Genomic DNA, 17111 nt, shown 5'->3' with positions numbered 1-17111 from the left:
TATGAGCTCAAAATGAAGGAGCTGGAAGTCATGAGGGCTAAGTCCAGCTGGAATGGAGGCAGCAACAATTTTATATTCAATGCTGCTGAAGAAGTGCACATGCCCAGAGACATGGTGCCCTACTTGAAGCAGGGAGTTAACACACGCCAGGAGGTTCAGGGTTATGAGGTAGCTCCAGTGATGCACAGGGTCCCTGGGGTGGATTGGGGAACTGGCATGGGGAGTCATATGCCTACTGGTGGGAGGGACACTCTACTAACTCTAGGTGAGAGTGACAGGGAGAGGGGTTCCCCCCAGGTAGAAGTCTTGGTTATGGAGTGTGAAGACATCCCAGAAGAGTGTGGGTTGAGTGTCAGGGACAGTCAGATACCGTCACACCAGTCTCAGGAGGGTGGTGTAGGATGCTTTTTCAAAGCAGAGTCACTGGATGGTTGGATGAAGGGTACTTTAGTTAATTCAGGCGAGGGGCTGAGTGATTTAATTGCTAAAGAGCATATGTCTAGTCCTTATTTTCCAGAGCTACGCCAACACCAGGTGGAGTGTGAGTTCTCTGACCCCAGGGAACTTACACTGGAGGCAGACCTCTGGGTGAGTACCAGAGAGTCTGAAGAGGCATTTGGGGGTGCTCCTGAGAGGAGTGGTCTAGGTATTTCCCAACCAGGTGAGGTAGGGAAGGATTGTAGTGTCCCAGGTAGGTCCCAGTGTAATGGGATGGGTGAGGGACCCCATGTCCAGTCTCCGAGGAGAGGGAATGGGGATGGGCTGAGGCCCGAGGTGCCCGAGATCCGGTCCCAGGTCCTGGAGGGTTCCATGAGGGAACACCAGGAGGGGAGCCTAGCCTGTACCGTAAGGCCATCTGTTGAGGGAGACCCCACAGTGTCAGGAGAACTTGGGGGGGGGGTTTGTGGCTGTAGCCAGTGTCCCCCCAGTTCTGGTGTCTGGCAGTACCACTCCTAGTGAGGGGTGCAGAAGCCAGACAGAGGGTTAAGAGGGGGTTGCGGACCCCAGTGGAGAACCTGGAGGGTCAGGGGTCAGCTCTGAGAGCAGAGCCCCCCAGGAATGACCTTGGTGAGACCATTTCTGGGTTTGGGGGAATCCAGATGGGCAGAGGTCAGGAGACCTGCGCCAGCCAAACTCTTGTGTGGCCCTTGGGGACGGTGTGTCCCTCGAGGGGGGTAAGTGTGCCCCCCGGAAGTCCTGGTGTGCCAGGCAATGGTTCAACCGCAGGGTGGTGACTCTGGGTTGAATGATAAGGTTCAGGGGGTAAACTCTGACCTGATGGGGGGTAGGTGTGCTACCAAGGAAGTCCTGGTGCACCAGGCAGTGGTTCAACCGCAGGGTGGTGACTCTGGGTTGGATGACCAGGTTCAGAGGGTAAACTCTGACCTGGTGGGGGGTACATATGCCCCCCAGGAAGTTCTGGGTTGCCAGGCAGTGGTCCAGTCTGTGTGTAAAGACCCTGGACTGGAGGATCAGGTGCAGGGGATAAACCCTGACCTGAAGGGGTGGGTGGTTTGCCCAATCACCCCCCTGGTGTGATTTCAAGGGATACTCTCCCTGAAGGGGGGGGGGGTGCAGAACCCTGAGAGTAGGGGCAGGGAAGAGAGAAACTCACCCCTGGCCCCAGTGCAATCTAAGGGTACAGACCCTGGATTGGAAGGCCTGGTTCAGGGTGCCCCCCCTGACCTGGAGAAAGGGGCTACTGCTAACAGTGCCCCTACCATGTTGTCTTCTGGGGGGGCACTCCTTGTTTGGGGTCTGCAAGACCCCAGAAGGGAGGGCAGGGAAGCCTCACCCCTGGCCCTGGTCCAACCTGAAGGTATAGACCCCAGGTTGGAGGACCAGTTGCAGGTTTACATCCCTGTACTTGTGGGAGAATTGTGCAGGACTGCTTCTACAAGCACCCTTACAATTTTGGACTCTGGTGGTGCCGCTCCTGCAGGGAGGGTACAGAGCCCCAGAGGGGAGGACCAGGGTCAGGTTGTCATCCCTGGCCTGGTGGAAGAGAGAGTGATCAAAGGGTGCCAAGCACCTGGGGCTACCGCCCCCCACTTTCCGCAGTCACAGTGGTTGGAGAGGCCTGAGGTCGGGCTCTCATCCCTGACAGTTGTCCGGGGCCACTGTGGCTTGCTGTCCTGGTGGACAGAGTTGCCCCTGGGGGGGACGAGAGTCACACCCCGGGGTGGAGTGGGCAACACCACTGTGTTGGCCCTGGTGGTGCTATCTGCCCATTGGGATACATCTGTGAGTAAAGTAAAGTTAGGTGCTGCACAGATGGTATCTGCAGATGTGGAGAAGGGTTCCCATGGGTTAACTTAGTGGGCCCTGAGAGTACGGACAGAGGGATCCAACTGGAGTCAGGAAGGCGTAGAACTGGAACATGCCCCTGCTGTTGTGGGCCTGCGTCCCTGTTCTGTCGCCCCAATCAGGGAAGTACATCAAGGTATTGATTGTTCTCCCCTGGCTTTAGGTTGGTAGGGAGTCGTGTTGGACTTTTTTTCTTATGCAGGGTCATCCCCAATATTTTTGCCTCCTGCCTCCTATTTATTCTGACCTGTTGCTGTTGGCTTTTGAACTCTGAGCACTTTACCACTGCTAACCAGTGCTAATGTGCATATGCTCTCTGTGTAAAATTGTATATAATTAGTTTATCCATGGCATATTTGATTTACTAGTAAGTCCCTAGAAAAGTGCACAAGAGGTGCCAGGGCCTGTAAATCAAATGCTACTAGTGGGCCTGCAGCATTGGTTGTGCCACCCACATAAGTAGCTCTGTAATCAAGTCTCAGACCTGCCACTGCAGTGTCTGTGTGTGCAGTTTTAACTGTAAATTCGACTTGGAAAGTGTACCCACTTGCCAGGCCTAAACCTTCCCTTTTCTTACATGTAAGGCACCCCTAAGGTAGGCCTTAGGTAGCCCCAAGGGCAAGGTGCAGTGTATGGTTAAGGTAGGACATATAGTAATGTGGTTTATATGTCCTGACAGTGAAATATTACTAAACTCATTTTTCACTGTTGCAAGGCCTGTCTGTCTCATAGGTTAACATGGGGGCTACCTTTAAATCTGATTAAAGTGTAGATTCCCTTTGGGAGCGGATAGACATGTGGAGTTTGGGGTCTCTGAGCACACAATTTAAAAATACATCTTTTAGTAAAGTTGATTTTAAGATTGTGCGTTTGAAAATGCCACTTTTCGAAAGTGGGCATTTTCTTGCTTATACCATTTCTGTGACTCTGCCTGTTTGTGGATTCCTTGTCTGGGTCAGTTTGACAGTTGGGCTGGTTGCACCTCACACTAGACAGTGACACAAAGGGAGCTGGGGTGTAGCCTACATATCCTGATGAGCCATCTGTGCTAGGAGGGAGGGGAGGAGTGGTCACTTACACCTGAAAGGGCTGTGCCTGTCCTCACAAAATGCAGTCTCCAACCCCCTGGTGAGTGTCTGGGGTCTGGCCTGGGCAAGGCAGGATTTCACTTTCAAAAGAGACTTTACTTTGAATTAGGCCTACTTCAAAGGAGAAATTGGGTATAAGAAGGGCACCCAAAACCACAGACTTTGGAAACAGTTCTGGAACCAAGAGGAACCTCTGCTTGGAGAAGAGCTGAATAGCTGAGGAAGAAGAGCTGCCCTGCCTGTGCTTTGTGGAGCTATCCTACAGTTGCTGCTTCTGCCAGAGTAAGAGGGCAAAGACTGGACTTTGTGTGCCTTCCATCTTGTGAAGAAATCTCCAAGGGCTTGATTTAGAACTTGCCTCCTGTTGTTTGAAGTCTCAGGGACAGCAAAGACTTCTCTCTGCCGGCACCTGGAGTCTCTGGAGAGACTCCTACTCTGCCCTGTGGTGCCCATCCAGTTCCTGGGACCCTGAAAGGAGAAGCTGTCAGCCTAAAGACAAGGAAATCCACGCACAGAGCGCTGTGCGGGGAAAAGATTGACGCGACTCTAATCTGCGGCTGAAAAAACGACGCACCGCCGGCTCCGGAGCTGTGAAACGACGATCGCAGGAAATGCAACCGAAGAATCGGCGCACGGAGCAGGAGAAACGACGCGCAGCATCGCTGACGGAGGCTGGGAGATCACAACCTGCGCTGCGGGGTTTTCGGATCATTGTGCGGCTGGATTTCCGACTCACATACCGCCGTGCGAGGTTATTTTTGACGCACGCTCGCCCGTGCGGGGTTATTTTTTACGCGCACCAGGTACATTTTCACACTAGCAGCGCTAGTGTGTGTTTAAAACTACTTAAAGGCTCTTTGCATTTTTATTGATAACTTGACTTGTGTATTGTGGATTTGTGTTGTTTTGGTCTTGTTTTGTTTAGATAAATATTTCCTATTTTTCTAAACTGGTGTTGTGTCATTTTGTAGTGTTTTCATTAAGTTACTGTGTGTGTTGGTACAAATACTTTACACCTAGCACTCTGAAGTTAAGCCTACTGCTCTGCCAAGCTACCAAGGGGGTAAGCAGGGGTTAGCTAAGGTGATTCTCTTTTACCCTGACGAGTGAGGGTCCTTGCTTGAACAGAGGGTAACCTGACTGTCAACCAAAGACCCTATTTCTAACAGGAGTGAAATAAATAATAGCAGGGAACAATTTTAAATGACTACAAAACAATGTGATTGCTGCTAATAGGTTCTCCCGGCGAGGCTGTTAATTGGTTCTCCCGGTGAGGAATAGATTATCTGTTCCTCTCCACTGTCGGAAATAAATCCAAATCCAGTACAACTATAAAATGTAATTGACGTTTTGACCCGAGGTGCTGAGTGGTGCATAGGCGTTCTTATGCATCCACTTATGGATTTTGAGACAAACTCTTATTTGGAAAGTTTAGTAAACATGACTTTGCACCAAAATGGTGTTCCTACCTAAGGCTGGCTAGGAGAAATATATTTTTTAACTCCTTGTTATTTTCTTTTTTTTATAGTTGATGAATTCTGTAAAGAGTTAAAAACCAGGAGAAATGAAAATATTTCTCTTGTTATACTAGCCACAGGGAGGCTCAGGATTTTGGTGCAAATCCATGTCTACAAGTCTTTGTAGCTACGGATTTGCATCAAAATCCATGGGTGGATCCACGGAAATGTCCATGCACCACCCATGGAACGTCTTTTTAAGAGCAAAGTTACTTTTGGTTACAAACCAACACAAATCGCCATTTCTGTTGATTTGTAGATAACGGCCTGGACTCTACATTAAAAAAGTAACATAAGCCGTACGCGAAATATTTACAAATCTGGTCCTTAATCTATTCTGCTACACACTCCATATGTTGGGAGAGAGAGATTCTCTCCGTATTTCCACAAGGTTTAATCTGTTAATTATGTCCCTCAGCTAAATGTTCAGTCTGAAGGACAACACCCGCTCTGGGAGGTGACCTTTTCATTTCCTCAGATACTGCACTAGGATTTCAGATCAAAGAGCACACAACAGTCTGAGAAACAACATTGGGTTGGGGACTTTTGAAGCATAACCTTTACAAAGGCACAGTTTCTGGCCATCTAAAGATTCCTGTATTATGACATAGGGACCCTCTGGGTCTTCAAGCACTTGAAAATGGGGATCCCCCAAGGCACACACATAGTGACTCCCCTGGAGGAAGAGGAAGAGTAATACAGTTCTCTCCTCCACTTCTTTTTGCCTGTTTAGCGTGTTCCATGTCATTGAGATGTCTCTTGTGGAAAGGCTATAATCGCATCCTATGTTGTTTGTGAGTGGACTCTGCTGTGCCACGTCTTATAATTGTTTTAGTCATGCACATTTCATATCATTATCTGCACCACTCCAGCCATCAAACCGGTACAAACAAGTAAGTCAATCTGTTCTTATCTGCAGGATGTTTAGAAAGTGCTACACCTCCTATTAGTTGGGTCCTGATTTTCTACTATTTTCCTACCTTTTTTTGTCCTTCTTTCTCTACATTTGTGGGCATCGATGGAACCTCCATTTGTCTCCTTGTGACGTCATCCCACTCTCTCCATCCCGATTCGCCATCGTAAGATTTTTTTTTTTGCCGTTGTGTCTGGATGTTTCTGTGCGACCATCTTCAACTCAACGTGGAGCTTTGAAGAATTATGAGAAAACTGTGAAGAAAGTCGACAGGGGAGAAGAATTCCAGCAAAAACACAATCGTGGACCAGAAGAAGTGTGGCCCCGGAACAGTTTTTATTTCCTCTCACCGACGGATCGTCAAGAATGCCCTAGAAGAGGCTCCCGCATGGCGTGATGGAAAAGGCACATTTCAGTTTTGTAAGAATTTCCAGCATAAATATGCCCAGAAAGACACACATCCAGTGTGCAATCGTTGTCTTCCCGTCACCCATCGGAGTGAGGACTGTCTCGCCTGCTCGGTTTTTGCACCGAAGACACTGAGGGAGAGACAAAAACAGAGAATGGCACACCACACACTTCAGGGGCAGAAATCATCAACATCATTGAGAGATCTTGTTCTTTCCATCCAAGATGAAGAAAATATTGCAGAGGGAGAAACTTCAGAGGGTGATCAAGGCATCGTGGAGATCGGAGATGAGTTGCCAAAAAAGAGTTGCAAGGAGATAAGAGAGCCTCAGACCTCTGTTATGTCTCTTGATTTGAAAAAATCAGACTTGAGACATCAAAATGGGACCTCGGCGTCGAAACGCTTGCCGTCCGTCAGCAGAACCCATGAAAAAGAATCCCAGGGAGCCCTTGAAGGAGTTTCCGGTGGTGAAAAGGGGTAAAAAAAGCACAAGCCATTAAAGGATGGGAAGACGAAAGACGCTGCATTCCCATTCAAAGCCCTCAACGCGCACACAAGTCATGTATCCTCTCTGTCAGAGTAGGCTGCAAAAGAGACTTCGACATCTAAAAGGAAACAAACTACAACCAGGCCCAAAGACCGAGCTGTCGAAATGGAGAATAAACAGAAAAGGCTCAAGGCTGAGATGGCAGCACTCATCCAAAAGAGGAAGGAGTTCAACGAAAGTCTAAAGGCCTTCAGAATACCACAAAAATCCTCAACGTCGAAAGAAATACCAGAGCCTGAGGAAGAGGAAGTTCGACCCCCTAAAACGCCTGAACCTCAGGAAGTGGAAGTGAAAATGTATTATGAGGAGGAAGACCAAGCTTATTTTCAACCTTCAGAAGAAGGAGAGCATGGAGAGAGTCATTGGGAAGGTCTGGGAGGGGAGTCTCCTGAAGAAGATGTTGAATTCTATTCTTCGAAACCATCACCCCCATTTGACTTGGGAATATACAATCTTGTAATAAAATGCAGCAGATCGATTAAACGTGCAATTCGAAGACAAGCCGCAATGTTGTTTCCTCTTAGAGACACTGTTACCAACACAAACAATCCTAGGGAGTTGGACTAGTGCAGGGAAGCATTTAAAGAATCCACAACCTGTAGGGTGGTAACTCCCAGAACAGAGAAGAAATACAAGTTCTCCTCAAAAGATCCTCCTTACATAAAAGGAACAGTCCCAGCAGACTCTATATTTACAGCAACAGCTAGGAAGTGAGCAAATGTTCCTTCAACATCAGGACCACCCCTACAAAAAGAGAGCAGGAAGCTGGAGCTCATTGGGCGAATGATTGAACGCAGTGCAGCAAACCAATGGTGCATTGCTAATTCAAATGCTTTTTTAAACAGACATACTCACCAACATTGGGAAGAAATAGGGGAGTTAATGACACATCTCCCCAAGCAATACACGAAAAGAGCTGCACATCTGGTGGGTAGTGGAAAAACTTTGCAAATGCTTGTTTAAAATCTGCCTTAGATGCAGCACGTAGAGCAAGAGCCAGAGGTCAAACATCAAGAGGGAGTTCAACGCCAGCAAATTAGTGACTGTGCTGAAGCACCAAACAAGACTGCAACAAACCTAAACATCAACAATACAAAATTACTTCACAATTCACCAGTAGGTGGAAAAAATATTTTTTTTCTCTTAGGAGTAAAGAAAAATAACTTCAGACAAATGGGTACTAAACATAATAAAGCATGGATATTGGATAGAATTAATAAAATTTCCACCAGCAAGGGGACCAAACAAAATAATTAATTTGAAGGAAGAAGCAAATCTACTAGACAACAAGGTATAAAAAAGAGTACCGAAAGAAGATGTCAACAAGGGAAATTACTCAACATATTTCCTAATCCCAAAGGTGGACGGTTCACTTCATCCAGTTCTGGACCTCAGATACATCAACAAATTCATAAAAATTCAAAATGACAAACTTTTTGGAAATTATCCCTCAACTTCAAAAGGGGGAGTGACTGGCACGTATAGAAATAAAAGATGCTTGCTTGCACATCCCAATGAACCCAGAGCACAAAAAATATCTAAGGTTTGTAGTTGAAAAAAGTCATTGCCAATTCAAAGTCTTGGCTTTTGGGATAAAATCAGCACCAAAAGTGTTCACAAAGTGTTTAGCGGTGGTTGCAGAACACCTCAGAAGGAGAGGGATACATGTGTATCCATAAGTGGATGACTGGCAAGTGAGAGCACATTCTTACCAAAAATGCAAACTGGATATTGCAAATGTGATGGAGACTCTAGGTTTCTTGTTAAACATAGAGAAGTCTTCATCAGAACCAGAACAAGAGAAGGTGTTCTTGGGAGCAAAATTTAATTCCATTCACCAAAAGTGTTTCCCAGTGCAAAAAGGACTCAGAGCCTCATAACAAGTCTGGCGGTCACTAGACCACCAGACTCTCGGATGGCAGTCGGACCATCACCAATGCAGCAGTCCGAGCACCATATTCCAACCCTGGCAGTCGTGCCGTGAGGGGACTGCCAGCTCTGCCAGGATCAGGGATCACGATGGTCTGGCAGTAGGTTGCGGTTCTAATCCGTCAGGGTAGTGCTGCAAGCAGCGCTGCCCTGAGGATTATGACCTTGTTCTCCACCAGTCATTTCATGGGGGTAGCACCTCTATGAAAAGACTGGCGGAGAACGGGTGCAAGGGGCCCAAGCGGGGGGGGCAGCACTGCCTATGCACTTGGCATGGGCAGTGCAGGGGCCCCCTGGCCAGCACCCTCACAATGTTCACTGTCTGCTTTGCATCATCTCCTCCTGCATCCAGACGGAAACTACGCTGCACCCCCACCTGCTTTGCAGCCCAGAACCGACGCCTCTTTCCTCAGAAGCCGAAAGAGACTGACCCTGCACCAACTCCACCGACTCCTCTTTTTGACTCCGTACGATGACCTTGTTCTTTATTTACAAAACGTACTGTACCTGAGGGTCCATGTGATTCTGTGACCGGCACTGGTGGTGTTGTATGTATGTGTATTTTTGTGGTGTTTTCACTGTGTTACTGTATGGTTTATTGCACAAATACTTTACACATTGCCTTCTAAGTTAAGCCTTACTGCTCAGTGCCAGGCTACCAGAGGGTGGGCACAGGATAATTTGGATTGTGTGTGACTTACCCTGAATAGGATTCTGGTCTCTACTTGGACAAGGGTGTATACTTCTGCCAGCTAGAGACCCCATTTCTAACAGCAACTGATTCAGTTATGCCACTTCAGTGCAGTTGAAGCATTACCTAGAGCACCAGGAGCACACTCAACATGGAAGAAAAGAGCTACAGTTGGTTTTATGTCGAACGCTCCTTTACAAGAAATTTGTGTGGCAGCAACTTGGGCTTCAGAGCACCCCTTTAAGAAACATTATTGTATTGATATACAAATGAACAAAGAAGCTCAGGTGGAACAAGAGGTTTTAAAACATTTATTTTTAAATGAATATCCATCTTCATCCCAACCACCACATAAAAAAAAACTGCTTTAAAATCCATGCACAGCATGTGAATCCAGAAAAGATGCATGTGGCAAAACAAAATGTTTCTTACGTGTATGTAGTTTTGCAGCTTGAAGATTTTCAGGATTCACAAGTGACACACCCACCTCCATCAAGACGATGGAAAAAAGAAAAGAAAATAATCTGAAGCTGGCGAATTGGGGTGCAGACATCCGTTGGAAGTGGGATGAAGTCACAAAGGAGGCACCAGTTGGAGGTTACATCGAAGCCCACCAACAAACTTCGGAAAATAGTAGAAAATCCGGACCCAACCACTAGATGGTGGAATAATGCATAGCATGTGAATCCAATCAATCAATCAATCAATCACTGCATTTGTAAAGCACGCTACATACCCGCGATGGTCTCAAGGCGCTGGGGAGGGGGGGGGTGCTACTGGTCGAAGAGCCAGGTCTTGAGGAGTCTTCTGAAGGCCAGCAGGTCCTGGGTCTGTCGTAGGATGGTGGGGAGAGTGTTCTAGGTCTTGGCGGCGAGGTAGAAGGATCTGCCACCGCCGGTGGTTTTTCGGATGCGGGGGACTGTGGCGAGGGCGAGGTTGGCTGAGCGGAGGCTTTGGGTGGGGGTGTGGAAGCTGAGTCGGTTGTTGAGGTAGGTGGGTCTGGTGTTGTGCAGTGCTTTGTGTGCGTGGATCAGGAGCTTGAAGGTGATCCTTTTGTTGACGGGGAGCCAGTGCAGGCCTCTCAGGTGGAGTGTGATGTGGCTGCGGCAGGGGACATCGAGGATGAGTCGGGCCGAGGCGTTCTGGATGCGTTGGAGTCGTCTCAGGAGCTTGTTTGTAGTTCCTGAGTAGAGGGCATTCCCGTAGTCGAGTCTGTTGGTGATGAGGGCCTTGGTAACGGTTTTTCTCGTGTCGAGGGGGATCCATTTGAAGATCCTGCGGAGCATACGGAGGGTGTTGAAGCAGGACGCGGGACCGCGTTGACTTGCCTGGTCATGGAGAGAGTGGAGTCGAGGATGACCCCCAGGTTGCGTGCGTGGTCCGTGGGTTCCGGGGCTGTGCCTAGTGACGTGGGCCACCAAGAGTCGTCCCAGGCTGATGGGGTGGGTCCGAGAATGAGGACCTCCGTCTTGTCTGAGTTCAGCTTCAGTCTGCTGTCCTTCATCCAGTCGGCTACGGCCTTCATTCCTCGGTGGAGGTTAGCTTTGGCGGTGTGGGGATCTTCGGTGAGGGATATGATCAGCTGGGTGTTGTCGGCGTAGGAGATGATGTTGAGGTTGTGTTGTCGTGCGACGTGGGCGAGGGGGGCCATGTAGATATTGAACAGTGTCGGGCTGAGGGAGGATCCCTGTGGGACGCCGCAGATGATCTCAGTGGTTTAGGAGCGGAAGGGTGGGAGGCGGACGCTCTGGGTTCTGCGGGAGAGGAAGGATGTGGTCCAGGCCAGGCCTTCTCTTGGATACCGGCGTCACGGAGGCGTGCTGATAGGGTGCAGTGGCAGACCGTGTCAAAGGCTGCTGATAGGTCCAGGAGGATGAGGGCGGCTGTTTCTCCTTTGTCCATCAGGGTCCGGATGTCATCAGTGGCGGCGATGAGGGCGGTCTCTGTGCTGTGGTTACTGCGAAAACCGGATTGGGAAGGGTCCAGGATGTTGTTAACTTCGAGGTAGCGCGTCAGCTGTTTGTTGACAATCTTCTCGGTCACTTTTGCTGGGAAAGGGAGCAGGGAGATGGGCCGGAAGTTCTTGAGGTCCTTGGGGTCCGCCTTGGGCTTCTTCAGAAGGGCGTTGATCTCTGCGTGCTTCCAGCTTTCTGGCAAGGTTGCTGTCTCGAAGGAACAGTTGATTGTTTTCTGGAGGTGGGGCGCGATGGCTGCACTGGCTTTGTTGAAGACGTAGTGAGGGCAGGGGTCTGATGGGGATCCGGAGTGGATGGAGTTCATGGTTTTGATGGTGTCTTCGTCGCTGACGCTGGACTAAACGGTCAGGCGACTGGTGCGAGTGGTAGCCGCAGGGGTGGTGGACGCGGTGGTGGGTGCGGGGGGGTCGGGGTTGAAGCTGTCGTGGATGTCGGTGATCTTGCGGTGGAAGAAGGTGGCCAGGGAGTCACACAGGTCTTGAGATGGCGGGATGTCGTTGGTGATGGAGCTGGGGTTGGAGAGTTCTTTCACGATGCTGAAGAGCTCTTTGGTGTTGTGTGCGTTGTTGTCTAGGCGGTCCTTGAAGGCGGTCTTCTTGGCAGTCCTGATGAGTTGGTGGTGTCTGCGGGTGGCGCTCTTGAGGGCTGTGTGGTTGTCTGGTGTTCGGTCGTGGAGCCATTTCTTCTCCAGCTTCCGACAGGTGTGCTTGGAGATCCGGAGGTCCTCTGTGAACCAGGCGGCTTTCTTTTTGGTGTGGTTGGTTGTAGAGGTCTTGAGAGGGGCGAGGGTGTTGGCGCAGTCGTTGATCCACTGTGTGAGGTTGGTCGCGGTGGTGTTGGGGTCGGTGGGTGGCCTCAGGGTGAGGACGGTAGTCAGTTGGTCCTCAGTGACCTTGCCCCAGCAGCGGCGTGGTAGCTGTTGGGTGCGATGGTGTGTGGTGGGTTTTCTGAAGGTGAAGTGGACGCATCTGTGGTCGGTCCAGTGTGGTTTGGTGGTGTGGTTGAAGGAGAAGTGGGGGCTTGCGGAGAAGATGGGGTAGAGCGTGTGTCCAGCGGCGTGAGTAGGTGTCGTTACGAGCTGTTTGAGTCCGAGGTTGTCGATCAGGGCGGTGGAGTTGGCGTCGTTGTTGTTTTCGAGGTGGAAGTTCAGGTCCCCGAGGAGGATGTAGTCTGTGGAAGCGAGGGCGTGGGTGCTGATGAGGTCGGCGATGGTGTCACTGAACTGTGGGCGGGGTCCAGGAGGTCTGTAGATGAGAGTTCCTCTGAGGGTGGTGTTGGGGTCGGTGTGGATCTGGAAGTGCATGTGCTCGGCGGTGATGAGGGTGTCATCGGTGTTCGTTGATATTTTGATGGAGTCTTTGTGGATGATGGCGATTCCTCCTCCCACCCTGTTGGTGCCGTCTCTGCGGGAGATCTTGTAGCCCTGTGGGATGGCTATGGCGATGTCTGGTGCTGAGGTGGCGTTCCGCCAGGTCTCCGTCAGGAAGGCGACGTCGGGGGCGGTGGAGTCTAGGAGGTCCCAAAGTTCGATGGCGTGCTTGCGAGCAGAGCGGGTGTTGAGGAGGATGCAGCAGAGGTGGTTGGGTTCTCTGGCTGGTGGTGTGGAGGGTTGGATGCTGGTGAATCTGCAGTTCCGGCAGTTGAAAGGCCCCTGAGTGCGTTTCGGGGTGGCCCGGTAGCAGAGGTGGTCTCTTCTAGTGTTGAGTGCGTGGAGGGTGCTTGCGTCATAGTGCAGTCTGGCGTTGCGGGTTCCAGGGGTTCTGGTGCTGGGTGCGGTCCAGGCGCAGACGGGCTTGCCTTAGGCACGCCTTCGGCGCGCCAGCGGCACGCCAGCTGCACGCAGCCGCTTCGCGGCCTCCATATGAGGGCAGAGGGAGGGAGGAGCAGCTGGGAGGTGGGAGCGGGGCAGCCAATGGGAGTGAAGGGGGCGGGGCAGCAGGGGCTTAGCGGCGAGGGGAAAACCCGGGGAAAAAACGGCAGGAAAAGACGGCGGGAGAGGGACAACAGAGCACAGGGGTACAGAAATCAAAACACTGGGGCACAGAATGAAAAAACGAAGTGGCACAGAAGCCAAGCGCAGGGGTACAGAAAAAAAGGGAGCGAGTAGTCAGGCGGCAAAAGCGGCAACGGAGGTTCAACCCACAGGGGGCTGCGTGGCAGATGGGGGGAGCGACCTGCCTGGTGACAGGGTCAAAGGTCTCTCTCTACCACCGCTTTCCAGAAAATCTTCAAGCTGCAAAACCACACATACAGAAACTTTTTGTTATTAGTTTAGGGTGCCTCACAACTGTCAATCAGATCCCACAAACACCCAGTGGAAGTGAAAAGATATGCATTCCCATATTTGAGCACCTTTAGTGCTCAAAGATGGGAGAGCATGTATTTAATTTCTTGCTCTCTTTATGGCCTAAAAAGAGCAGTGGTGAGAGTAGTCTAGAAATGTTTGGATTTCTGTCCCTTTAAATTGTGCAGGGTCATTGTTACAGACCCCTGCAAACTGTGCCCCTGTCTCTGTAGTTCAAGAAGCAGATGATAATTGCATTTGATGGGTCACCAAACCTAGGATGTGATGCAAGTGCTTTATGAGCCCTTTCAACTAAGGATCGTCTCGGGAACCTCCAAGTTTTAGCTACATATACCCGACTCTTAAGTGAGTTTTTTTTTTTTTTTTTACAAAAGACAAAGCTATACAGAAGAGTGTCAGAGTAATTGCGTCTCTCTGCTGGGGGACAAGCATCCAGATTGCCTTGTCAGGGTGAGATCAGTCACTATTTGGCCATCAAGTCAGGGAAACCAACAGCCCCAGTCCCACCAACGGTGTCAGGGGTTGTTTAAGGTAGTATGTAGGGTTCAATCTGCGCAAGAATCACAGTGTCACAGAAGGGCTAACGTAGCTTAGTTGATGCACATTTGTAAATGTGAAAGCATACTGCATTTGCAGAGAACATTCTAACCATGTAGCTTTTACTAGCATAAATGTTGCCAAGGATTTTCAAGGAACGCTAGCGTTAGAAGCTTTTCCAGGAGGATCAGGGCATCCTGACATGTTATACTGATATATATCATTGACAAGGACAGAAGTTTCTGGTAGAAAGTTTGGAACACTAAATTGGTTCCAAAGGACAAGAGAAGAATACATCGGGATGAACTTTAGTCATAAACTAACATCAAGCATCTGCTTCACATGGACAAATTGCAACAGTAACCAAGATTGGTGCCAACAGCATGAACACAATGAGAACAGTTGTCAACTTATTAGCTATAAAAGACAGTATCACCTGGACATCTGCAAGACTTCGAATGAAGAGTAGTGTAAAATGCTGCATGGAACAATTGTCTGTCCTTCTGTCATGAATTGTCATTCGTTGTGAATTGCAACACTGGGTTTATGGCATTGCTTCACCAGGAAGTAAGTGACTTTGGTACTAGTTTAGTGTTTTTTAGATGAATTACCTGTCACAAATGTGATGGGTATCTTACTTACTCTGTCACAAACGTGACGAATATCCAGTCCGCCTTATTAGCTACACTATATCCTATTGCACTTGTAATAAGGCAAATTGGATACCCGGCATGTTGTGATGAAGTAACCCATCCTCCAAATTCTAAATCAGTAAATTTCTCTTTGCACTCTCATGTTAATGTTTTTTAAATTTCTGCAACCAACTATTGTCAATTTTCTGGATGTTATACTTTAAATTGCATCATCATTGCATTTGGTGTGAGGGTTTCTGCTGCTCTAAATGGTCATTCCCACTTTCAAAGAGACTTGTTGAGTTAGGTGTTCTGACCTGAGCAAATCTGTCTAAAGCATTCTGCAATCCTGCAGGGTCTTGTCACATTTAGGAGGTGTCTCCTCAACGACTTACATGATATGATGTCAGTCTTCTTGCCGGCCACACTCCCTTCACTCCATGCTTAAGAAGAGCCATATGTTTGTCACAATATGATTGGAGCACCTTTCCATAACTCATGCATGACACCCATACTCTTCAGCACATAGGTGACAGTTACCTAAACTCTACCAACCTTGTACAACAAATGGAGTAGCGTCTTTTTTCACCACCTGGAGTCTCTTAGGAATCTAATCATGGGTATGAGGCGACGTGCAAATACTACAGTCTAATACAGTACAGGAATTATAGTTAAGTGATTCACCTCTCATTAATACATCTTCAGGATCTAATCATGGGTATGAGATAAGGTGCAAATACTACAGTGTAACACAGTACGGGAATGATATTTGAGTGATGCACCTCTCACCCATAAAATTCGTACCCTTCTTGACATGTTTTGCTTTTTGCCAGTGCACTTGTATGTATTTGTTCTCTGCTCCTCCTTTATACAGTGCTGCACTTCCATGTGAATGAACCCTTTGGAGCTGTAATGTTTTATACATACATATTTTTGTATGGCATGACCATGTTTTGCTTGGCAGAATGTGTATGTATAATGTGTTTATAATTTAATGCCAATTGGTGTGTATCCTGTCTTGCTATGGATAGTGTGATTTAAGTAATGAATGTAGGACATCTGTATGCTTTTTTTCTGGCTATGCAGGATCCAAGTACTGATGTGGTACAGAAAATGTCCCTGTAATCACCTACTGGAATATAATACGTCTTCCTTATTCCCCACTTAGAAAACTTCTCCTGATGGTCAATGCCACCGATGGCAGCAACATGCCGAAGAGGGTGGCTGTATACGGCGGAAGTAAAGAAAACCTAAAGAAGCTTTGCGAGGTCCTTATTGACCTGTAAGTGCTGAGCAGTGAGGGAAGGGTAGCAATGGGCTGTGTGATAACGTATATATGTTCAAATGTAATATTTATGAAGTGCAAACCTAACCAAAAGACAGTGGAGCACTGTACAAGATCAAAGTCAAAGATGTAGTTGGCAAGATATTGTAGTAGAAGTTGGGTTCTGAGAGTGAGGCGGACTGTTACTATATAGAGATGTAGTGTTATTTTAAACAAGTGTGCCTGCAGCTCTTTCCTGAATTGGAGCAGGGTTAGGGCAGTCCTGGTGGATACAGAACTGTTGTTCTAGATCCTTGGTATATGGACGATTACAAGCTGTGTGCAGTGACACCTAGATGTTAGGCTCTGGGTAGCTTCTATCCAGAGGGACACTCGCACAGAAGAAGGGCTGATTGTTCTTTGAATCATGCCTTATGTTGGGCTGAAGTGAAAGTGAAAATACGAAAGTTCTGTCACTGCATGGAGTTTGGTGCTCCACAACTGAAAGCAGACAAAGGGCAGATGAAGCTGAATGTGTCCCAGTATCTGCAAATTACACCTGGGGTCAAATTCAGTATATTTCACTGAGGCCAGCCCGTATACGGGATCCCAGATCCAGCTCAATAATAGCTAGATCCGGGTTTGCCAGGATTGCCCTCATTTCCATCACTGCCTACCTGTTAGTATATTTCCCTGTTCTCTCTGTATGATACTGTCCAGGCATGTCATAGATCACTAACTACTATGAGTAAGCAGCAGTACTGCTGGATGAGTGTACTTTGCTGATAAGCGTCTCCAGTGCTTTTTAAGCATGGTCTGTCAACTTGCATCTTAACTTCTAGGTCTGTTCCATTAGTAAACAAATCACTTTTTGGGTAATGTGCACTACCAGTAAACCCTCTCTATGAAATGAACCAATAGAAAATGGTGCAGCGTTTAGTAGACTAACACATAGTTAACATTTCATCACTAGACAACAACCAAAAAGCCATCAAG

General features: G+C 48.5%; 1 protein-coding gene across 3 annotated transcripts in view; it reads left to right on the top strand.

The window, feature by feature from the left end:
- The window catches only part of LOC138293556 (E3 ubiquitin-protein ligase HECTD3-like), a 393674-nt gene that overhangs the window by 103630 nt on the left and 272933 nt on the right, over nt 1–17111 (top strand). For all 3 annotated transcript variants that reach the window (XM_069232817.1, XM_069232818.1, XM_069232819.1), the window contains exon 6: nt 16020–16133. In XM_069232817.1, the coding sequence (XP_069088918.1) occupies nt 16020–16133 (114 nt within the window). The remainder of the gene's footprint in view (nt 1–16019; nt 16134–17111) is intronic.

The sequence above is a fragment of the Pleurodeles waltl genome, chromosome 4_2, assembly GCF_031143425.1.
Source record: "Pleurodeles waltl isolate 20211129_DDA chromosome 4_2, aPleWal1.hap1.20221129, whole genome shotgun sequence".
NCBI classification, from domain to species: domain Eukaryota; kingdom Metazoa; phylum Chordata; class Amphibia; order Caudata; family Salamandridae; genus Pleurodeles; species Pleurodeles waltl.
This window is presented reverse-complemented; position numbering and strand designations above follow the sequence as displayed.